Source organism: Schistocerca americana, chromosome 5 (genome assembly GCF_021461395.2).
Source record: "Schistocerca americana isolate TAMUIC-IGC-003095 chromosome 5, iqSchAmer2.1, whole genome shotgun sequence".
NCBI classification, from domain to species: domain Eukaryota; kingdom Metazoa; phylum Arthropoda; class Insecta; order Orthoptera; family Acrididae; genus Schistocerca; species Schistocerca americana.
The window spans coordinates 368,791,348-368,816,503 of record NC_060123.1 but is presented as its reverse complement, the minus strand read 5'-3'; the positions used below and the strand labels follow the sequence as shown (position 1 = coordinate 368,816,503).

Below are 25,156 nucleotides of genomic sequence, written 5' to 3'. Positions count from 1 at the left end.
TATGTTTACATGCCACTTATAACATTTTCACTAATTACATTTTAATTTTCTAATAAATTTTGATTCTCTCAGTTTGTTTTTCATTTAAATACCACAGACTTTAATTTAGATACTGTTTTAACACAAATCCATCTCAGTTTCAAAGAAATGACTGACCATTGTACTTGATGATTTGTTCCAGATTTCACCTAATTATGTTAATCCTAAATATTTCTACCAATTACAGGACTTGTGTACTTCAATACAATTATAATTTAGTAACTAGTTTCATTGTAACAATTTTAAAAGTATACGTTTACCTATATCAATATCTTTTGTTTACATCAGTGATTCCTGTTTATTTCAAACTGTATCAAAAAATACGTGGTTTAAATGGGTTTCAATGGACTGTTACATCTTAATGTGAATGAGACTGATTGTCTGGGAATGCACTGAATGAGATTTAAAAACCTTCAAGCTTAAAATTGGAAGATATGTTGATATCCAAGACAGAGATTACTGGTAAAACATTGTGAAAGAGTTAATGAGAGCAAAAAGATAAGTGCATTTTATGTGATGGAGGTGGGAGGGGAGGTGAAAAGATATTAAAAAACCCAAAGGGAGTGAAAAAAGGATTATTTACTGTGAAGACATGATGAGACTGAAGAAATTAACATAAATTAAGGCCAGGTGAGTGGCAAGAACCAAGGACATGTTGCACCTGTTCCCACCTGCAGAGTTCTGAGAAACTGGTGTCTGCAGGAAGAATCCAGGTGGCAAGTGGGGTGAAATGGGCAACGAGGTCACAGCTGTCATTTTGTAGCGCATGCTTTGCAACAGGACGCTGTATGTTGCCAGTATACACGCCTCTGCCTATGCCCATTCATCCTAACCGATAACTTAGTGGTAGTCATGCCAATGTAAATAGGGTGTATATTACCCCGGGACAACTGAGAAATCCAGAAAATCCTAGAAATTTTTTCATCCAGAAAAAACCCAAGAATGTTTCTTTAGAATTCTGAGAATTTTTGTTTGTTTTGTTCTCAGTTAAATTTTTGTAATTTTGGCTGGTGAGAACTGGCACACTAACAAAGAATTTTACTTTTCAATGAGTGTGGCATCATAACTGTTTACATCTCTAACAGGCCAAGGGCATTGTGAATGGTTGTTTGAGAAGTGTTACTTTCAATGTAAATTCCCTTTCATGCAAGATGAATTATGTCAGGTGTGGCAATGTGCGATAAATTTCTTAAATCGTGGAATGTTTGACCCTCAACCAAAACTTAACAGTTTGAGGACCAGGCACTCGGAAAAATTTTGGGCCCAGAGGATGAGCCATTTATGCCATTATTAAAAATTTTACTGGCACATTTGTGTTTGATGTATCTTAAAGGGTAACACACGCTAAAAAAAAAAAAAAAAAAAAAAACAAAGACCAAGCTTCAAAATTTGTTTTTCATATTTATTTTAGTTGTTTCATAGATTAACAATTAAGCAATAACAATGGCGAAAAGTATAATTATCCTTCAAAAACAAGTGCAAATTAAGTTCTTCAGAAATTTCGTATGTATGTGGTTTTTCTACAGAGAAGATGAATTGCTCAATAGAACATGTAATCGGCCAGGTAACCCAAGAAATGTTCATTGCAGAGCACTGATATTTATAATCCTGCTTGTCAGAAATGTTCAGCTGCTGCAATTTACACTAAACTCTTAGGATCCTGCCTAATCACACCCTCAGAAAAATCAGCAAAAATTTTTGACAACCAATATTGCATGTACAAGCCTAACTTTTCTTGCAACTACACTGTATGTATCTTAATTTAAACAATAACTTTTCCTAATTTTGTGTTCACTCTGTTTGAATGTTGCTATTGGCTGACTATATCACAAGTCGGAAGTTCCATGCGGCTTTTCGCGGATGATGCTGTAGTATACAGAGAAGTTGCAGCATTAGAAAATTGTAGCGAAATGCAGGAAGATCTGCAGCGGATAGGCACTTGGTGCAGGGAGTGGCAACTGACCCTTAACATAGACAAATGTAATGTATTGCGAATACATAGAAAGAAGGATCCTTTATTGTATGATTATATGATAGCGGAACAAACACTGGTAGCAGTTACTTCTGTAAAATATCTGGGAGTATGCGTGCGGAACGATTTGAAGTGGAATGATCATATAAAATTAATTGTTGGTAAGGCAGGTACCAGGTTGAGATTCATTGGGAGAGTCCTTAGAAAATGTAGTCCATCAACAAAGGAGGTGGCTTACAAAACACTCGTTCGACCTATACTTGAGTATTGCTCATCAGTGTGGGATCCGTACCAGATCGGTTTGACGGAGGAGACAGAGAAGATCCAAAGAAGAGTGGCGCATTTCGTCACAGGGTTATTTGGTAACCGTGATAGCGTTACGGAGATGTTTAATAAACTCAAGTGGCAGACTCTGCAAGAGAGGCGCTCTGCATCACGGTGTAGCTTGCTCGCCAGGTTTTGAGAGGATGCGTTTCTGGATGAAGTATCGAATATATTGCTTCCCCCTACTTATACCTCCCGAGGAGATCACGAATGTAAAATTAGAGAGATTAGAGCGCGCACGGAGGCTTTCAGACAGTCGGTCTTCCCGCGAACCATACGCGACTGGAGCAGGAAAGGGAGGTAATGACAGTGGCACGTGAAGTGCCCTCCGCCACACACCGTTGGGTGGCTTGCGGAGTATAAATGTAGATGTAGATGTACTCTGAATATCTGCTGTATTGGCTCACTACATCACATGACCTGTACTGTGAATATCTGCTGACTTGGCTAGTGAGATCACGAAACATGATATATGACTTGCTGGCAAAAGCTCATCCCAATCTCGATTTCAGTGCTTCAGAAGCTACATTGCTGTATTTGGTGGTATTTGCATTTATACTTTCATAATACGAAAACATGCAGTGTACATGTTGCCACTATGCATCAAAGCTCTTCCCAAAGTGCGTGGTGGTTGGTTGTATCTTTTTAGGTGGCTCTCCCTTTGATAGTATATGTTTTGCCAGTTACAGATCTGGTATAGGCAGTGGTAGGAGGGTGCATAAGGCAAGTCTTTCAGCAGGGATGGTCACAGGGATATGAGCCATAGGGTAGGGAGAAGGGAACAAAGGGACCAATAAGGATACTGCTAGTATTGGGAGGACAACAAAAAGCTATTCTATGAGTGGTTTGAGAAGTGTTACTTTCAATGTAAATTCCCCTTCATCTTACGGATTGGACCTCATTTTGTGGCATGATTTTACGAAGTCAGTTTGCTAAAGTGGCTGATTAATACTTGAATGTATTAATCAGAATAATACTGAGTAAAAAGTGATGTACTCCTAAGTCATTTTTTGATTGGATCAGCAGTACCAATTGGTAATATGATATTTGACTGTATTGTAGTCTTTGTAAATACACATACTATGATGATTAAAATAGAATTTATTATAAACATTTGTTCAGTGATTGTAATAATGACATTGTAATTTTTGTAATGACCCTATACATTAATGTGCTCTAATTGCCGATTATTCATGTAATGTGATTATCCACAGTTTTAAAGGCTCCAGTTACCACTAATAGTCAAGAGTTTATTGTATTTAGCTTTTACATCAAGATAACCAATTTCTGAAGAAATTAAGGGCATTTTTAAAATAAAATGCTGTTTATTAGTTTGTTGAACAATGAATGCTATACAATAATTCAAACAAATAACATTAGTAGTTTTATTTCTAGAAAGCAAATTGGCAATACTTAACTTTAATTACAGGAAATGTTGCTAGTGAGAGGCAACAGTAAAGTTCTTGCTATACACAAAGTCCAAGTAAGCACTTCATACGGGTCACAAAAATCTGATAGCATAGCACTAATCCCATTGCAGACTGGGGTGATCTGAGCAACTGAGGCTAGCAGGAGTGATGCTTATATTCACTTCTTCCAGGAGTCACTCTTGGCGTGGTGCAGTCCAGTTCCAAGCACTATTGGCTGATGTTTCCTCACCAGCTTCTCTGGGCTTCCATTCTGCATCTTCATTCCGGCTCTTGTGGTTACGCCAGAACACTACTCTATTTTGAATCTAGATTACAGTAGAATGAAATCTGTAGGATAACTAATTTTTGTAGCTTAACTTTATCTCACAGAGACATGCAAAAAGGTTGTTATACAGAACATCAGAGTGAGAGAGTATATACTGTAAGGTGAGTCATTGCCGAAAACTGCAGTTGAAGAGATGATGGAAACAGTGTCTCACAGGTGCAAATCTAGATAAAAATATGAGGTAGGTTATGAAAAATATGAGGGGCATCAGTTGTACTGGAATAAAGAGAATAGATGGCAAGTAACTGGAATGTAAAATTACATCTACTTTGAATTAATGACCAAAGAAAACCACAAGAGCAGTAGTATTAGTTCTTTCAGTTTATCTTTTCACCAATATCAATCTATCTCAAATACTTATCACTGTCAGATTTGTACATAAATCACTGTGTTTTATATGTTTTTTACAACGTGTAACAACTTTGAAGAACCAGCCGATAAACTACACAATTTAAATCTTTTGTTTTAGGCACTTCCTGTCAGCAGATACTGGTCTGGAAATGAATCAGTGGTGCAGTGTTTTGAACAAAGTTATTAGATCAATGAGGGAGTGGAATATTATCAATTTTAACCTTTGACAAAAAGCTAACAAATGGCATATTTGAAAATTCACTTTTGCAGAAGACTGTATCCTTTTCTACCATTGTTAAATGAGTAATACTAATAGTATGTAATTTTGGATGCAATTTGTTATTGTAATAAAAGAATTTTAAACCCAACATTGTACAATAGTGCTCAGAGTTGTAAGTTATTTTAAAAGACTGGTCTTTTATAGAAGAAATTAAATTAATTCTATCATCTACAGATAATAGCTTGTTCCTAGATATATATTGCTCCCAGAAACAATGCTGTAATTTGTATTTCACCATGTGAAAATGAGTTATTTTGCCTATATTGATTATTGCTGTTTTGTCTATAACCATCACTGTTCGTAAGGCTGCTGTGTTTTTGAGGCATTCTGCTTGTACACAAAGAAAAATGTTGCTGTGAGGAAGAATCCACATGTCCACATAACCAGAAGTTTCTGGGTTCTCTGTCAGACAGCTTTTGCAGTTTGCCAAGACTACTTGCAAGGGGTGGAACTCCTACAATGGCTAGGATTTTGCTGTAACGGTCTCCACTTCTGTAATAGCAGAAGCATTGTATAATTATAACTAGTGCACTTACAACATCTGGAACAGCCAGTTTTTGTCCAGCAGATTTTAAATTTCTACTTAAGAGATTAAAAAAAGATTCAACCAGCATTCGGCATGTCGACCATTTTAAGGACAAGTACAAAATAACAATGACATACTCTGCATTAAATGATTAGTCCACCCTGCTGAAGAGGAGTATCTACTAAAATGTTCATACCAACAGTGACAGTCTAATTCTGTCAGGGTAATATCAACAATATTGGGAAAAGGATTGATGGATATTCACCATAAAAATGACATGTTAAGTTGTAGGCAGGAACAATGAAATGAGTGTTACACATTTGGCTTTGGCCAAAGCCTTCTTCAGAAAAGAAAACACATACATATTCACACAACAAGCAACAAACACAAACACACACACACACACACACACACACACACACACACACACACACACACACATGACCACCATCTCTGGCAGCTCGCACCAGTCTCTCTCAGGGCAGTTGATCAGAGCCGTAATATGTGGGACTTAGCTAGCCAAGCAGATGCAGAGATACACAGTGACATGAGGTTTACCCAGATCTATGTAGACAACCAGAGACACTACTATTTAAATTGCTTATGTTTCACAGAACTGTTACAGTACATATACTGTTACTGCAGTTAATGCTGTTAGTGCTGGTATCAAATGTGTACTTCCCAAAGCAATTGCAGACCAGTGCGAATAACATGTTCTAGTCGAAGCAGCTAGTACATGTAATAGAAAAATAAAGCACCCTCTGGTCCTCCACCCACATCAACCTATTTTAGAAACATTCAAAAATTATTGCTGATGAAAATTATTCCAGTCTACACACAACTGTATTTATGTTGGAATCAGAAAATGTTCAGCTAAGTTCAGTTGTATTAAGCTTGAACCTCTGAATTACTAGGAAAGTTAATTATTGACAGTAACTTTAGTAAAAACGCTGTCAGCTTAGCTTGTTTCTTGATAATTGTTGAAGATCATCCTTATTCTTGTTCATGGCACAGGAGTCTTAGTGGATGATTACTTCTGCATGGATGCAACTTGTTTCCAGGTTATTTATTTACATACATTGGTTAAATGATAAGATATTGCAGGACTAAATGTTTTCTTCAAAACACATTTGTCCCACATCTAGTAATCTTCACAGTGCAGTTGAAACACATCAATCTCTCTAAATTTCAGCAGACCATAAAAGTTGCTACAACTACTAATCACTTAAGTCGCAAGTGCAACTCGCCCATAACAAAAAGTTGTGTACACAGCATGTAGGCAAGAACAGAGATATGAAAATAACACGCACAAAACAGTGGTATTAAACAGATAATTGATATTGAATTAAGATAATCTGAATTTACTATTTGATACGTTGTTTTACAATTTTCAGTACTGATTACAAAAATAACAATAGTTTCTAACATAATTAAGATTTCAAATCAAATTGAAAATGTGACAAATATTTTTAACGCACTGATTGTGCTAATTCTTCAGTGTTTTTACAGCAGACTACTTCTGTTGAATCATCTGCATACAGAATTGTATCTAGTTTTACCTTACCTGACATGTCATTTATATTATGCAGAGATAGTAACAGGCCTAGTATGGACCATTGAGGTACACCTGCTTGTATTTTCTTCCAATTGTCCTTATGTTGTATAACTTCTATCTATTTCCTATTTTTGAGATAAGATGTGAACCAACTTAAAGATTTTTCATGGAAGCTACAAAAAGTTAATTTGAGGAGCAGCTGCTTATGATTTGACATATCAAATGCTTTATTGAGGTCACAGACGATACCTGATACTCTCTCCTTGTTATCATGTCATTTACTTACTTTAGTAATTAGTTCATTAATAGCAAGCACAGTGCTTCAACCCTTCCTAAATCTGTACTGATTATTAAGTGTAATGTTATGTTTTTTGCTGCAGTTTTCTAATTGGCTACACACTATTCTCCCAGATATTTTTTTTTAGAAATAAATGGTACTATTGATACTGGGCAGAAGTTTCCTATCTCCTCTTCTCTGCCCTTTTTGTGGATAGGTCGAACTTTCACATACTTCAGCCTGACCAGAAACCAGCCCTGGTCAAGCAATTGATTTACTATGTGACCAAGTTAGGGTGCAATATTATCACATCGTGCCTTTATTATTTCTCTCAGAATTTCATCCCAGCCCACATATTTGAGATTTTTTACAGGATTTATAATGTTAGCCACTTCTTAGCAGGATACAAGAGTAAGTTTGAATTCTCCTGATCTGTGTCACATTACATTGAGACTTAGGTGTGGATGAGGGAGATCATTAATTTTGTTAGCATTTATAAAATATCTGTTGAATTCTTTGCATATATGTCTGGAGTTTGTAATCAATTCCCTATCTATTTCTAATTTAGGGTTACAACTTTTTGCTTTTTCAGTATCTATTTCAGTCATCCATACAGTTTTTGATTTATTTGTGGCATCTGATATATATTTACTGTTTGCCATTTGTTTTGCCTGCTTAACTACTACACCAACTATTCTTTTCTATTTATTTACTTACGTAGCTTACAAACTCTGCATCATAATTGTTCTTTGGTTCCATGAGCAGTTTCTTCTTCCTAATACTAGAGATCCTGACACCTTCAGTTATCCATGAGCCTTTTTGCAGTTTGACATGTGCTTTTATGAAGGGGAAACATTCATTGAAAACATTCATGAATTCCAATACAAAAGCAATTTAGTTCGTGTTTGCTGAGTACCACTTGCTGAACGACCAGGAAGTTTCATTTAGTCTTGAGACGAATGTATTCACATTTTCTTGGCTGAAGTTCCTGACTCATTTCCCTGTTACAGTTTTATCTGAATTCGACAATGAGATAAGACGGGCTGAATGGTCATATACCCCTAATTCTAAGATGAACTTTTCTGTAGCACCATAGTTGATACTGCTCACTATGTTATCTATACATGCTGCAGAAGATGCTGTTATTCTAGTGTACTCACTAAAGTTTAATGTTAAGCCATTTGTAGATAACATGTCCTTCAGAGAAATGGCACACCTGTCATCAGCTCTTATATTTATTTTGAAGTGAGCACAAATTACGACATAAATAACAAGGTGGGCTAAAAATTTACCCCAAGTTTCTCTAAATTCTCTGTTAAAAAAAGTTCTGGGGTAATATAAAGTAGTAATCAAACAATATGAAACATTTTTTACAAAGTATTTATAATGTTTTACAATATGACAAAGCAAATAATAATCATAATAACAATGTATTTTATTGTATCTTGGTTGTCATATAATAAAATAAGAGATTCCATTTATCTATTCTATTCAATTACCCTTTTTATTATAATGTTGCAAAACACAATGGAACATATCATAAAGCATAAGGATCATTGAAGGAATTGGTTAGCATTATATAACAAATAATATGTAAATTGGTAAAAATTATAAAGCTAACAACTACGAAAATATGAGGTGCGACAATCAAGTAATGAGACTGATTTTCTTTGCAAGATGTGGCAACCCTGCAGGCTTGCATAGGCACAATATTTTTGACCTTGCTCTATAAGCCACTTCTAGTCCAAGCGGCACATCGATGTAACTGCTCAGTTGTGAAAACGCGACAACTTACGGTAAGCTTCAGAAGGGTGATGTCAAGAGCTCAAGTTTTTCATTAGCATAAAATGTTTAGTGAAGGCAGAACGAATATTGAAGATGAAGAACTCAGTGGACGACCATCAACCTCACGGACGGAAGTCAACTTGGCCATGGTGATTGAAGTCGTACGATCTGATCGAAGATTATCCATGAAAAGGATTGCAGAAGAACTGAACTTCAATCGAGAAACGGTTCATCTAGTAGTAACTGAAGATCTTGGTATGAGAAAGATGTGTGCAAAAATGGTACCCGAAAATCTCACACCACAACAGCGAGAAACACGGAAAAATGAGGCAGCTGATCTGTTAAACCAAACGGAAATCAATCCAGAATTGTTGAGCTGTGTTACCACTGGTGATTAAAGTTGGTTTTTTCAGTACGATCCAGAGACAAAACGCCAAAGTTCGCAATGGTGCATCCGCACAAAAAAAAGCTCGCGTGTCAAAGTCAAAAGTGAAATACATGCTTGTGTGCTGCTTTGATTCCAAGGGAATTGTTCATAAAGAGTAGGTGCCTCCTGGACAAACAATATTACTACAAAGAAATTTTAGAAAGACTTCATAAAACAATTCTGTGTGTCCGTGCCAACATAGCTGATAGTTGGATTCTGCATCACGCTAATGCGCCATCCTATACCGCTGTCAGTACAGCAATTTTTAAACTCGAAACAAATTTCAGTACTACCACAGCCACCTTATTCACTAGATATATCTCCGTGCCACTTTTTTCTATTTCCAGGAGTCAAAATGGCTGTCAAGGGACACCATTTTCAAACACACGATTTCCAAAAAGCTGTGACGAGAGTCTTTGTGGATATTACAGAAGATGAGTTCCAGAAATGTTATCATCAATGGCAGAAGCGCTGGTAAAAGTGTGTGCAATCAGAAGGGAACTCAGTTGAAGGAGAAAACACTAAACGTGACTAAAAAGTTAAGCAACACTTTTTTTCACATCAGTCTCATTATTTTACTGTCGCAGCTCGTAGTTCCTCATGTAAAAGGAAATAAAAAATTTCTAAATTAATTGCAAATATTTGATGAGATTTTCAATATAGCAAACATTTTCAAACTAAACTGTTTTATCAACTTTGACAAATATTTTACCAGTGGTCTTTGCACACTGGTTTCTAACACATACATAATTCAAAGGAACTTTCCTGGTCTTCTTTTCGACTGGAAAGAAAGCATTGTAAACTTTTATTTGAGATCGTTTCTGGTTGTGCTGCTGATCTTGGAATATATCGCTTCCAAAATGTGTCAACATCTATTCCACTGTTATGCGAAGCTGTTTGGGTACATTTTTTCTTGTGAGTCTTGTCTTTCATGTCTGCTTCAACCAGCCCAAAAGCCAATGACTCGAGAAAATTGCTTTGGCCGTTTATGCCTCCATTCCCCTTATACAAGACGTAGGCATTTATTCCTGACGCATCTCAAAGCCCATACATGTATTGCATTGGCCAGCACCTGGTGTTTAGTGCCCAAGTCTTGTCGTGGCATAGTAAATCAAATACATAGACTCCCCCTTTGCTATCGTAGAAAAGTAATATGTTAGATTTCGTTGCCTTCTCATCTATATCACCTACCTCACACACTGTTGTTAGAAGAGTAATGCTTTTATTTTTCTTTGGAACGTATGACTCCAACATCTACTCTCCTTTGTAAATGAATAAAGATGAAAAACTGGTCTATTCTTGGTTTGAAGCAGCGATTCTGGGATTTCTGGTTTGTTACTATATAAGGTGCCAACTATTGTCAACTTTTGTTGGTCAGTTTGTCGGCTACTTCACAAGAAGAAAATCAGTTATCCATCGTAATGTTCCAGTTCGTTCCATATATAGGTTCACATAATTTCATCACATAATATTTTGGAATTGAAACACATATATCCTAGTCTTTTATCCCAAATATGGGATGCCCCCATAAAGGTAATATATCTTCGTGTCACATGATGAAATTATCTTTAGGCCATATTTGTCTGACTTGTTTGGCAGATACATTTTGAATGGACATCTTCCTCGGAAGCTGAGTGGTGTCTCATGAGTGGTTTGGAGTAGAGGAAGTGTACAGTTCTTGACTATGCTTGACAAAAATATACCATAAATTATGGACTGCATTGAACTTGTCCGCTGTTCTTCCTTGCAACACATCAAACCTTAGATTATGGATAAAAAAGCTGAATCGGTTTTTCGTCATAGCTCCTTGGAATAATGGGGACTCTGAAGTAAAACAGGCGCTGTGTCGCGTGTGAGACACAGAGGCGAGCGAGTGTGCCGGGACTTACCCCAGTTCACTGCTAGCAGCGCCACATCACCTTAACGCGTCTACGTGGAGCGCACAAGTATTGCACCACAATTAAGTATAAAATTAAAAGTCAAAATTTCCTTATAAAACTTTGTCAACATATATCTTATTACAGTAACGTTTTAAATATCAAGTCTTAATGCAACTAAACAAATAGTTTTCGTAAAAATGCAAAATAATAAAACTAGAAAACCAGAATGTGCCTATAGAGCTCATAAATAACAGGTGCAAGTTTCAAAGTAAAAGAATGAAAATTACAACCGGAATCCACGTTTTTATGAAAAATTAGTGGCGCTAAATATTGGACTAAAATTTATGCTTCAGTTCACCCTAAAAATATTAACTAGGAGACCACGTTAAACTACCTCTTACAGTTTTTGAGTAATTTAAGGAAAACCAAATTTGTAACTAAAATATACCCATTTGTAGCAGATTAAGTACCTGAAATTTTAATGATAGATAATTTTGGTTTCAGCACATGGTAAATCCTACTAAATAATAGTTATACCTAATTTTAGACCGACAATAGTAATAACATCCAATATAAGTTTTAGTAAAAGTGGTTCAGAGGTAACGATCTAACATTAGTTCCACTATAAAAATTCTAGAAGGCAATGTTTTTATTCGAGCGAGCTGAAACTTTTTCTGCACTTTCAAACAGCTTACGTAAATACACGTAAAAATTAAGATGATTCTAAATTAATTCATAATTTAGTTGTTAACGATTTTGTGTCCGAGAAAGCGGTCGTTCAGAGGCTGCTGCCGTATGCATAAGCCAGATAACAACAGATATTCTCTCGTCCGTCCGCTGCGGCACATATATAAATATGGCCCGAGAGTCAGGGAAAGGTTCACTTCGCACTCAGCCACTGTAAAACCCGTGTATGTTAAACGTCGAATCGCGCTCTGCCTTGGATGACTTCAGAGACGAACTGTGACAAAACGCGTATTTTCTGTAATAACGGTTAGTGTGTGCACTGTCCCGGATCGCTTAGACTTCGCTAAAGTTACTGATAGTGTGCCATCCGTGATAATTGCAAATCCGCGTGGCAAGTAGTAACTATTATTTCCACTTTGTGGTGAACATTTATTTTAAACATGTATTTCAGTATTATTAGTGAGGGCGAACGACAATTTGGTAGGAACGTACTTTAGAAGTCAGCTCTGAACTCTTAGTTCTGCTGTTTAGAATAGAGATATTTACTGTCAATTGAACATAGTGAATTTCACAGTGTTGTGCGTGAGATACTTTACTCAATATATGTTTGAACTAGGACTTTATACCTTCATTTATAATCATAGTCCTAATCCCGCTAAATAGAAAGGGAATAGAAACATTTCGTTCAGTGGGCTGGACCAAAATGTGGCCGTGCAGACTGGAAACTAAGGCCAGTGTGTTCTCCATCGCTTTCTGGCTGACCACAAAAATAGTTGCCAGTCTCGCGTGAGAAAGACGGCGTACTGTACAAACATACGACCATTGTCATATTAAACACGCCGCCCCACAACTCATACACTAAAGATCGCGCGTCAGTACAACTGATATATGAATATTTTTAGCTGCACTTGTAACAGGTATACCAAAGAATGCCTTTATATCATTTTGGTTGCTGCGTCTAATACACCATGCAGCGATGTGAATTTTGCCCTTGAATCAGCAATTTTTTGGTTTGTGTATGTAACTATTAGTGAAACGATGTTGTTTGTAAACAACAGTTCAAATAATTTCAGGCGAGACGTTTAGATTGTTGCCTTGCCTAGTGCACCAGGTACTTTTCATCCAGTGGCGGATACTTATCGGTGGGGGGGAGGGGGGGGGGCACGCGGGGCGACCCCCCTCTCCCCCCCCCCCCCTTGCGGGGCCGCCCGCATTGCTACCCACACGTTTTGCTGAAGAAAATATTTCTCATTTAAAATTCAACATCCTTTTGCGCTTACAACTACTGAAACATGACGGTAATGATCTGGCACATAAATTGAATCAGTGCTTAACTGAACTACCATTCTTCGAAGAAGAATCTCTGATGGGAGAGTGTCTTCAATACAAGCAAACGAACATAAACGTTCTTAATGATCGTGGTTCTGTTATGCAAGCAGTGTCTTTTTTTGTCCTAGAGCTGACCATCCTACTTTGCACACGCTGTACAAAATATTTGCTTGTCTGCCTGCATCTATTGCTACAGTATAAAGAAGTGTTTTTAACATTGTGGCGTACAAAGACATTTGGAGGCTCGACTTAACAGCTTAGCTCTGTTGAATACTCACCCTGACATCGATTGTCCTATTCGTGATTGAATTAACCAATTTGACGTGAAGAATAGGTGCACAGAATTTATCACTTAAGGAAGAGAACCACAATTGTAACTTCTTTATATCATAAGATGGCATTGTCTTGTATGTGTGTATAATCAGTTTAAATAAAACTTTCTTAAACTTTATATGTGACTTGATTATTTTTTTATTACGGTGAAAGTAAAGGTAGCTCAAGATGTCTTTAGCGCCCCCTCCTGTGTCCACCACTGCTTGTACCACTATATTCTTTGCTGACACTCTAGATGCTTTTTTTATGTAAGGGGTGTGTGTGTTCCAACAATACTCAATTCTGCCATATAAAATATTCCTGACTTAACGATCACCTTCAACTAAAAAATCAACATCAAATGGCTTTATATCGAATTCGTCATCCTCCTCGTCATCAGTGATATAACGGTCTTCAGGTTCACTCACATCTTCGTGTGTGTCACATTAACACAAGTTTTCAGCCTCTTGATGCTTGAATTATCTTATTATTTCCTCTGGAGTTCATAATATGTTGTCAGAAGACATTTTCTAGGTCTGCAAGGGAAAGTACCATCCATTTTCTGAACAAAAAAAATTTAACGTAAAAAACAAGGCAAGGTGATTTTTTACCCCGACAGATAAATTTCGCAATTTACCTGTTAAAGGATGGTGGAGAAGAAAGCCGGAGAGATTATAGCCACCTCTTGCGAGCAACAATACTGAATGGAAACATAAACAATGACTTCTGCCCAAGGAGGCAGTAGTATCAACACAGGATATAAAAATTATATGGACGAAGGTAATTTTTTACCCCATCTTGTTATTCTAGGGTTAAAATAAGTCACGATTACTCGGCAACTGGAATGCGGAACTCGCTGGAATTGTGTGCGTCTGTTTATATGTTACTATTTGTACCAGTCAAAAATTGTCTTTAGTGGGCAAAAACAAATTAAATAATACTAAAATTTGTTTTGTGGTCGATTTTCTTAAGAAATGTGAAATACAGAACAAAGTCGCACGCAGTGCAACTGCACTTTCATTGAAATGCAGAGCATTTGCAGTTTTCCCTTCTTCACCCCCTCATGATCATGGTGTGGCATGGCGCTGGGGGAAATGTGAAGCAAGGCTGAGTGCTTTGGCACTCGGGCACAGGTACTGTAATCTATAGCATCACATCTCCAGGGCCTCTAGCCGCCTTCTCTCTTCTCTGAGCCCTCCCAAACAATTTAAAAAAAATTATTAGTTATATTATGCTTTGTAAAATCACAATTACGTTGTAATTTTTTATTTTCCTTGTTTGATAAAGGTTACCTTTTAAATACATTCAGTAATGAGTTAAATTAATTATTATGGTAGTAAGCAGGTTAATTGAAAACAAGTGGTGTGAATCATGATAGTGTTACGGTGCTGTAGGCACACTTAGAATTTGTCCCAGTGCGCGAACCTTCAAGTCTGGCCAGCGCTGCGGCCATGGCGACATCAAAAGGACTGGAGCAGAAGCGCCTGGAACCCTCTGCCTCATGTCGCCTTGACGCTTTGAGACATTATGACGTCACGGCTATATAAAGCCCACCCTTCCGTCGCAGCCATTCAGTGTGGATAGTTTCGTTCAGTGCATGCCGCAGACGTGTTTAGTTTCCGACTTTAGTGTCTAGTGGACTATTTTATATGACTACATTTTATTCGTTTACTTTAGTCTCTTAGTGTATTGAGAATGAGGTTTGCAATGGATAAATTTGTTACCAAAAAGGCGCACTTGGAAGCTGATAATACTGCAAGTCAACCTCGTCATTGTGTCGTCAATGTCTTCGTTGTCTTCATTGTCTTCAGGCGAGAACCATTCACAGCCAAAACCTGGACAATCTGGTAAGGGAAGATCATTTCAGAAGTCTTAGTTGATCAAACATACATGGCTAGAATATGAAGCATGTACCAAAAAAGTTTTTTGCAAAACCTGCAGAGAGGCAGACGCCAAAAATATATTACAATTTTCTTCAAAAACAGAAGATACATTTACTTCCAAAGGGTTTTCTAACGGGAAAAATGCTTTGGAAAAATTCCGTCTTCATGAAAATATATTTATGCATAAAGAAGGTGTTATGAAACTAAATTCTATCACTAACCAAAGTGTGGCCTCCCAATTGAACGAACAGTTAGTGATATGAAGAAAGGCCATTTAGCTCTTGAGACAATTTTTACTACCATGTGATTTCTATGCCGACGACGACTAGGAATTAGAAGGCATGAAGATGTAAACTCAAATTTTTTTTCAATTGTTGGAACTCCGAAAGAATGACATACCTGAGATTAAAGGTTGGTTAGGGCTTGTGGAGTATAAGTGGATGTCCCATGGCATGATATTCAAAACGAGGTCATTGATCTATTAGGAAATTCTGTGTTGAGGAAGTTATTGGCTTCAATCAAGAAGACTGAACATTTTTCTATTATGGTTGACGAAACAAGTTCATGAACAAGTGTCATTTTGTATTCATACTGTCGATGATTCCTTAATCATAAATGCAGACTTTGTTGGCTTATACGAGACCCCCAACACTGAATCGTGATCTCTGTTTAGTATTTTAATAGATGTTTTTGCTCATCTTACTTTGTCAATGGATAACTTAAGAGGACAGTGCTATGATGGTGCCTCGAATATGAGAAGTTCAAAGGACTAAAAAAGTTACTTTTGGATATACAACTAAAAACATGTTATGTGCACTGCACTGCTCACAGGTTACACTTGGCAGTTGTAGACAGTCTCCAACATCTTACGCCAATGAGGGATATTATGGCTTTGGCCAAGGACGTAATAAACACCGTAATGGAATAAAGCAAATGGATGGGACTTTCCAGAAGCATATGCTGTGAGAATGCTAACCACCAAGCTAGTCTACGACCCCTTTGCCCGACTCAATGGACTATGTGAGCTTCTTGTATCTTGAGAACATTGAAAAACTTTGAAGAACTTCTAGAGTTTTTTGTAACATTTTCTGCAGAGGACAAAACAGAGGCAGGTTAAAAATGTGCAGGCTACCTTGAGTCAATGCTACAATTCAAGACTTATTTCTTTTCACATCTTTATTACCATACAATGAACCCAGTAGAGGAAGTCACTGAAAAAATTCAATGCCCTCATCTGAGTGTTGCTGATCTGGAAAAAATATGAGGACTTGATTTGTATATTGAATAGAAGGCGTGATAGTTTTGAACACTTTTGGGAATTTTGTTTAAAACAAAAACCTTCACAAGTTGATTGCCCTTCGCTTCCTCAGAGGAAGACTACAAAGCTATTTATATTGAAGTTTGTGAAACAGTTCAACCTTGCATTACCGAGCAGTTTGCTTCGACTGGACTCACACTTCACTGCAGTTGAACAAGAGTGCATTTAGTACACAGAGGTGAAACAAACTTGGAAAAATCAAGTGAGTTTTTAAAAAATGACCTAGACATTGAGAGACTGCGCTTACATTTGAATATGTTAGCCAATATCGCCAATAAAAAACAACTGGTCTTAAAAAACATGTATGATGTAAGAAAGTACATTATACAAGAGCCTGCAATAGGAGAAATGTTATGTGAAGTAGTGAAGTGCATTAAGCTTCTCCAAGTAGTTCCAATCACGACAGCAACAGCAGAACGGTCATTTCGCGCCCTCAGACGTCTAAAGTCATACCTCTGATCAACAATGGGACAGAAGCGGTTGAACAACTTGGCTGTTCTTCATGCCCACCAAGATGTTTTGGATGAATTGGATATCCGACCAGTCGTCAACGACCTCATATTCAGTAATCCAGTCAGATGGTTGACATTTGCACGCTTCTAAAGACACTCTAACCCTAATAATAGCAGTTAGAGTAAAATTAAAAATCTTTGTAAAATAGAGAATTAAATACATACATAATGTTAAATTTTCAGGTTCGAAATATTAGTACTAGTTTAGTAGTATATTACTATAGTACTGTATTAGTTATTTTCAAATACCTAAATATTTTTAAGATGTAAGACCCAATTAAAACCGGCTATTTACATACTTTTTGACTGAAAGTATTAGGCATACTGTATTAATTTTATTGACTGTATTAAAGCATTAACTTCGAGATATTGTTTTTATTTAATGAACCCTGAGCCTTATTCAGAGTAAGCTGAAATTGGCTATTTCATATATTAATCAAAGTGCTATTACTGTGCGACAGCAATATTTTATGTTACATGTTTTTAATGATAGTTTAGGATTTATTTAAATATAATTTTGGTCTTTTCAGAGCTATATATTCACTGCCTTGTAATAGTCTATAAGGATGATAATTACTGTAAATTAAAGTAGCTTTTTACGAAAATACCATGCGTGTTTGTTTTGTTTCTTTTTTCAAATCCAAAAAAACGTGTCAGCCTTGTCGAGTTTCCCAGACTGTCGAGTTTCCCAGATTGTCGAGTTATCGAGAGTTCAATTTTCGGGGTTCTAATATTGATCATATGACTCTAAAATGCTTAAAAAAACTATAAAGCACACTATTTTTCATCTGAAATTTAGAAAATTTCTCGGGGCAAGACCACAAGTATGCCCTCCCCCCCAAGTATTTTTTGTAAGTGGCGCCCCTGGTCGGTTTAACATACGTCGACAAGAATGGATCTACAACTATCGAGTTTCAACGGCTCTTGAGGTTGTAGAAAATACTTTCGGCGCACTTGTGAGTAAATGCAGAGTAGTTGAAAAGCCAATATTTTTAAAAATACAGTCGATGGACAAAAAGTAGAGCTATCCTGCTGCTCGTTGCGCAACTGACTGCGGAAAACGAATCCTGCCTACATCTCATGAGGTTTAACTGACTTAAAGGATGAAAAACATCTGGATCGTGGCATCAAGAAAAAAATTACTAGCCTACTGAAACTTTCCGAAAACTGCCCACAGACATCCTTATGACAGGCTTAACAAATTAGGGATAAGTACCGTGATTACTTTAATAATGAAGGTGCTGTGCCCTGGCAAAATGCGCTGCTCACTGACATTGCACACGTAGAACTGTAGAGCATATCAGTGTCAGTATTTTTATCAGTTAATTTATACTAGGTTAACTTCATTTAATATGTGTTACAAGGTAAATGCATTGCTACATATATTTTATAATATGAATGTATTGATGATAGCGCTAAATGTTTCAGTATTAAAAGATGGTACAGTCTCTCTGATATACGAACTGTTTTGTATAATCATTATAAAAATTGCAGTAATGATGTAAAGGTAAGAAACAATTTTCAAAAATATGAAATTTTAAAAATAAAAACATGAACTTCTATTTCACTTACCAGATTTGATATCCTGCGTCGTTGCTGATCGAATAGGCGACTGAAAGAACTCATCTTCTCAAACCAGAAGATTTTTGATTTATAAACGGTCGTCAGTGCCACAGTGCCAGCTCCAGACTGTTCGCTGTTGGCTTTTTTTTTTTGTTCTTGGCAATTTTTCGATTATTTCTTTCATTCTGAATCCTGGAATTTGGAGCGACTCACTGATTCTTTTGGCAGCTGGCATGCTGACATATCTGTCTCTATACTATTCCCTGCTTACATCATGCAAGACCTTCCCAATAGCGTAAAGTTCCAGAAATTGTAAAATCTTTCAACTCGATCACACATCTTTTAATGGCACTGATTGTCATCTTTTTCTTTGTAGCACTAGATATTGTAATACGGCGCAGCCACAGAAGAGGCAAACTGACGGCTGAACAGCAAACACGTTTGATACGAAGTGTGAGCTCTCATGCCTGCTTGTGACATCAGACCCACACTCGTGGCTCTTTGTTCACATGGGTAGGGTTCCATGACAGCATGCCTCATGCTATTGTTTCACGAGCCTTGGGAACCTGGCTTTAAAGTGTGGTATCCTGTTAGGATTTGTTTGGTCGAAATTCATGAAGCGTTTGAAAAGTGTTATTTTCAAAGGAGTTAAGGTCATGAGATCGCTGTCCAAATCTCTCAGGAAATTCAAAGTGACTCACTAGTGTATTCAAATTTCAGACTATAGTGTGCCATTCATTAATCTTAGCAGTACCTATGTATTATCCATAGCACGCATGGATGTTGCGCTTTACGTTCATCTTAAAAAAACGTTTTTTTAAGAAACAGAATTCATTAATTGTTGTCGACATATATTAACAACAAATTTTGAAATTGGTAGTGATGTGTAAGGTCCAGAACATGAAAATATTGAATACTAGCTTAGCGTCAACTGCTTTGCTCATGTAGACTGCATGATCTGCACAGAATTTTTTTTCATTGTTCAAATTTTTATGTTATTCACGAATTGCTGCACCTCCTGAACTTTTCACACTAAGTAAGGTCATAGGGGCATGGTATTTGCCGAATGTACTACTGACCAAAAAACTATTCTGGTCGCTGGAGTCCAATGTTATTGCTGTCCACACCTTTTGTGTCCTTAGGGTGTTATTTCCATGGAAACTTCATCCTCTAACACATCTTTCTTTTCATCTAACCAGGAAGAGAAATCACAGTTTTCATAGATTTACCTTTAAAAAATTGTAATATAATGAATAATCCCCTTAGTGGTTGAATTTACAAAAATGCTGAAACACATATTTTTTTAATATCTGACTGAGAATCCAAATACCAATTTTGGTCATTCTAGCTTCAAATTTGCCTTATTGGCCCAATATTTAGAAAAAGCCTTTTATCCCAGATTTCACCCCCTTAGGAGTGTAATTTCGAATAATTACTTCTTAAACAATGACTACAGTATAAGATCTACACCATTCCCAAATTTCAAGTTGTTATTAGCGGTTTGGGCTGGGTGATGGTGGTCAGTGAAACAGTCTGGCCCTATTTTACCCTTTATGGATTCAGTTCCCAGAGTTTTCATTTGTAACTGAGAAACCAAAGACCAATTGTCATAGAGATGGGTTTTAAGATGCTTTCACAACGAAATTTTTCATAAAATGTTCCTCCCCCCCTTTTCACCTCTCCCCCCCCCCCCCAGTAGATGAATATCCAAAAACAGTGAATGTATATTTTTTTAACTTCTAACAGAGAAGCCAAATACAAATTTTCGTAAGATTCATCTTCAAAAATGCTTGCATAATAAAATATTTCCATAAAAAGTTACATCTGTATTTCACCCCCATGGGGTTCAGTTCCCAAAAACAGTGAAAAACGTGTCCTTTGTTTCTAACAAAGAAGCCAAATTTAAATGTTCAAGATTTAGCTTTAAAAATGCTTTCATTAAGAAATATTTAATAAAACACTCTAATAGTGGTTGAATTTAATGCTGAAACAAGTATTTTTTATTTCTAACTGAGAAGTCAAATACCATTTTTATAGATCTAGCTTTAAAAACACTTTAGTAGTTCTTTAATAAATTATAACACTTTCATCTACTAATTTACTCCCATAGGGCCTAAATTTCATTAAACACTTAAACACGTATTTCATTATATGTGACCAAGAAGCCAAATATCGATTTTTGTAGGTCTAACTTGAAAATTGCCTTAATAGTGACATGTTTTCAGAACATCTTCTTGTCACATCCAGCATTATGCTAGAATTAGTCATGTAACTTCGAGAAAACTATCTGAAATGGTTCGAAAACCGGTTCATGGATTAATAAACAACTATTTAAAAAAGTGACTGGTTGCAGTTCTATATACACTCCTAGGAATGGAAAAAAGAACACATTGACACCGGTGTGTCAGACCCACCATACTTGCTCTGGACACTGCGAGAGGGCTGTACAAGCAATGATCACACGCACGGCACAGCGGACACACCAGGAACCGCGGTGTTGGCCGTCGAATGGCGCTAGCTGCGCAGCATTTGTGCACCGCCGCCGTCAGTGTCAGCCAGTTTGCCGTCGCATACGGAGCTCCATCGCAGTCTTTAACACTGGTAGCATGCCGCGACAGCGTGGACGTGAACCGTATGTGCAGTTGATGGACTTTGAGCGAGGGCGTATAGTGGGCATGCGGGAGGCCGGGTGGACGTACCGCCGAATTGCTCAACACGTGGGGCGTGAGGTCTCCACAGTACATCGATGTTGTCGCCAGTGGTCGGCGGAAGGTGCACGTGCCCGTCGACCTGGGACCGGACCACAGCGACGCACGGATGCACGCCAAGATTTTTGATTTTGGCTCTGAGCACTATGGGACTTAACATCTATGGTCATCAGTCCCCTAGAACTTAGAACTACTTAAACCTAACTAACCTAAGGACATCACACAACACCCAGCCATCACGAGGCAGAGAAAATCCCTGACCCCGCCGGGAATCGAACCCGGGAACCCGGGCGTGGGAAGCGAGAACGCTACCGCACGACCACGAGATGCGGGCTGCACGCCAAGACCGTAGGATCCTACGCAGTGCCGTAGGGGACCGCACCGCCACTTCCCAGCAAATTAGGGACACTGTTGCTCCTGGGGTATCGGCGAGGACCATTCGCAACCGTCTCCATGAAGCTGGGCTACGGTCCCGCACACCGTTAGGCCGTCTTCCGCTCACGCCCCAACATCGTGCAGCCCGCCTCCAGTGGTGTCGCGACAGGCGTGAATGGAGGGACGAATGGAGACGTGTCGTCTTCAGCGATGAGAGTCGCTTCTGCCTTGGTGCCAATGATGGTCGTATGCGTGTTTGGCGCCGTGCAGGTGAGCGCCACAATCAGGACTGCATACGACCGAGGCACACAGGGCCAACACCCGGCATCATGGTGTGAGGAGCGATCTCCTACACTGGCCGTACACCACTGGTGATCGTCGAGGGGACACTGAATAGTGCACGGTACATCCAAACCGTCATCGAACCCATCGTTCTACCATTCCTAGACCGGCAAGGGAACTTGCTGTTCCAACAGGACAATGCACGTCCGCATGTATCCCGTGCCACCCAACGTGCTCTAGAAGGTGTAAGTCAACTACCCTGGCCAGCAAGATCTCCGGATCTGTCCCCCATTGAGCATGTTTGGGACTGGATGAAGCGTCGTCTCACGCGGTCTGCACGTCCAGCACGAACGCTGGTCCAACTGAGGTGCCAGGTGGAAATGGCATGGCAAGCCGTTCCACAGGACTACATCCAGCATCTCTACGATCGTCTCCATGGGAGAATAGCAGCCTGCATTGCTGCGAAAGGTGGATATACACTGTACTAGTGCCGACATTGTGCATGCTCTGTTGCCTGTGTCTATGTGCCTGTGGTTCTGTCAGTGTGATCATGTGATGTATCTGACCCCAGGAATGAGTCAATAAAGTTTCCCCTTCCTGGGACAATGAATTCACGGTGTTCTTATTTCAATTTCCAGGAGTGTATTTACATTGCCTTTTGTGTATGGAGATTACATTCATTGTGGAAATGGACATCACTCACTTGCATTATCCATTATGCTAATATGAATCTTATTTGGTCTTCATCTCCTCTTCAGGTATTAAGGTCTTCCTCTGTCTCTTCTCCGATGGCACTTATAATTTCCTGCCTTTAAAGGAAGTGTCTCACTCTCCATTCTTTGTAGATGTTCGAATCCATTTTTTTTTGCAATCTCGAATTTTATCATTGAGGATGCAGATACAGGGGAATGGAGGATCAGATACAACCAAGAGCTTGAGGAAGTATACCGGCAGCCCAACATAGTAGGAACTGTCAAAGCCAAACGAATGCAGTGGGCCAGCCATGTGGCCCGGATGGAGGATCACAGATGGCTTCGGAAGCTCCTGGATTTCACACCTACAGGAAAGAGACATGGACGCCATGAAGATTTAAACCAACTGTCAATAGATGTGAACGTATGGCGGACAGCATCAATGGACAGAATACAGTTGAGGAGGAAACATGTAAATGCGTGCGGTCCACTGGACCTGATCATATAGTAGTAGTAGTAGTAGTAGTAGTAGTAGTAGTAGTCTAAAGATTTGCAGTTCTTCTCTAATATCTTGATTTCTTACCCTGTCTTCTCTTGTGCAACCTTTAACACCTCTAAGGAATTTCATTTCTTGTGCCTGAATCTGGCTTTCTTGCTTTGGTAATCGCCCAGGCGTCGCTTCCCCAGAGCAGTGTGTGAACTGCAACAGTTTTATAAAATTTAATTTGATTATCTTTACTGGTTTTGTTTTTTAGCTTTCTGTTAATTGCTCCACTTATCTGTTTGAATTTACTAAGCTTAATTTCAATATTTCTGCTGTAGCCATATGTCACTTCACATCTGATGTGTCACTATTTTGGTTCTGACTGGTTCTTTCCCAATGAAGGCCATTGTCTTAGTTTTTTCTTTTGAAATTTCCATGATGGTCATCTTCCTTATCTGTTAGGATCTCTGCATCATCACTATATAGTAAATTATTTGAAAGAATGTTCCCGTCTAGGTAGATGCCTTTCTGAAATTCTGATTTCCATATATGTATTACTTCATTAATGTAGATGTTGAAGAAAGTTGGAGAGATGCAGCAGCCTTGCCATACCCCTTTTTTAGTTGGCATCTCGTTAGTTGTTTTACCGTTGACATCTGGAGTGATATGTCTCTTGATAAAAACTTTTTATTGCATTTAATAGATGCATTGTATATCTGCAATTCGTCATTACTTCCCAAAGTTTTTGTCTATTGACATTGTCAAAAGCTTCTTTAAAATCAATAAAAGCAATGTGTGTTTCTTTATTATACTCTCTCCGTTTTTCTGTATTTGCTGTAGAATAAAAACTGCATCTATTGTGGAGTGTCCTTCCCTTAAACCCGTTTGTTCCTCATGAAGTACTGCTTCTGCAATGTTTTTAAGTCCTGTATTTAAAATCTTACCATACACCTTGTATGCTGAGTCCAGTAAACTTATTCCTCTGTAATTACTTCATAAGCTTTTATCTCCTTTTTTAAAAATTGATATCACTCTAGCTTTTTTCTGGTCTTTGGGAATACTCTTCTGCTTCCAACATTCGTTGAAGAGATGTAGCAGTCGTTGGTCTCGCATCATTCCTCCATATTTTAATAATTCAACATCAATGCTGTCTTTTCCTGTTGCTTTTCTGTTCTTAAGTCATATTGGTGCAAATGTTAATTCATCAGACTGTATTTCATCTAATCCTTTCTTGTCTAGTTGTTCGATTTCAGTTTCTTGTGCTGTATGGTCATACCACAATTCGCTATATTGATTTATCCACTGTTCTTCTTTAATACTTATATACCATTTGTTGTCTTCTGTGTATATCATGTTCGATATTAGAATTAAACCTATCCCAGAGTTCCTCATATGCTTTCATTACTATGCATTTAACGTTAATTCTTTTCTCCTTATAGTATTGTTTGTTCTCCATACTGGGGTTGCTTAAGTATTTTATACAGGGTGTTACAAAAAGGTACGTCCAAACTTTCAGGAAACATTCCTCACACACAAAGACAGAAAATATGTTATGTGGACATGTGTCCGGAAACGCTTACTTTCCATGTTAGAGCTCATTTTATTGCTTCTCTTCAAATTACATTAATCATGTAATGGAAACACACAGCAACATAATGTATTCTTTTCTTTTTGCGGAGAGCTTTCAGAGTTTGCCAGTCTTCTTCTATATTGTCCTTAGTTTGTAAGTTTGCTAGTTCTTCATTTAATCTCCTTTGGTACTGGTGTCTGATACTGTCCTCTTCAGGCAAGTATACCTTATAAACGCTTTGATGTTATTGGTTTGTTGCTTGTTTATTTA

General features: G+C 38.0%; 1 protein-coding gene across 1 annotated transcript in view; it reads left to right on the top strand.

Moving 5' to 3' along the window:
- Nucleotides 1-4,668, top strand: part of LOC124616388 (anillin-like) — a 110,351-nt gene extending 105,683 nt beyond the window's left edge. Inside the window, exon 10 of the mRNA XM_047144694.1 lies at nucleotides 4,560-4,668. Within this exon, the coding sequence (XP_047000650.1) occupies nucleotides 4,560-4,668 (109 nt within the window). The remainder of the gene's footprint in view (nucleotides 1-4,559) is intronic.
- The last annotated feature ends 20,488 nt before the right edge of the window (nucleotides 4,669-25,156 follow it).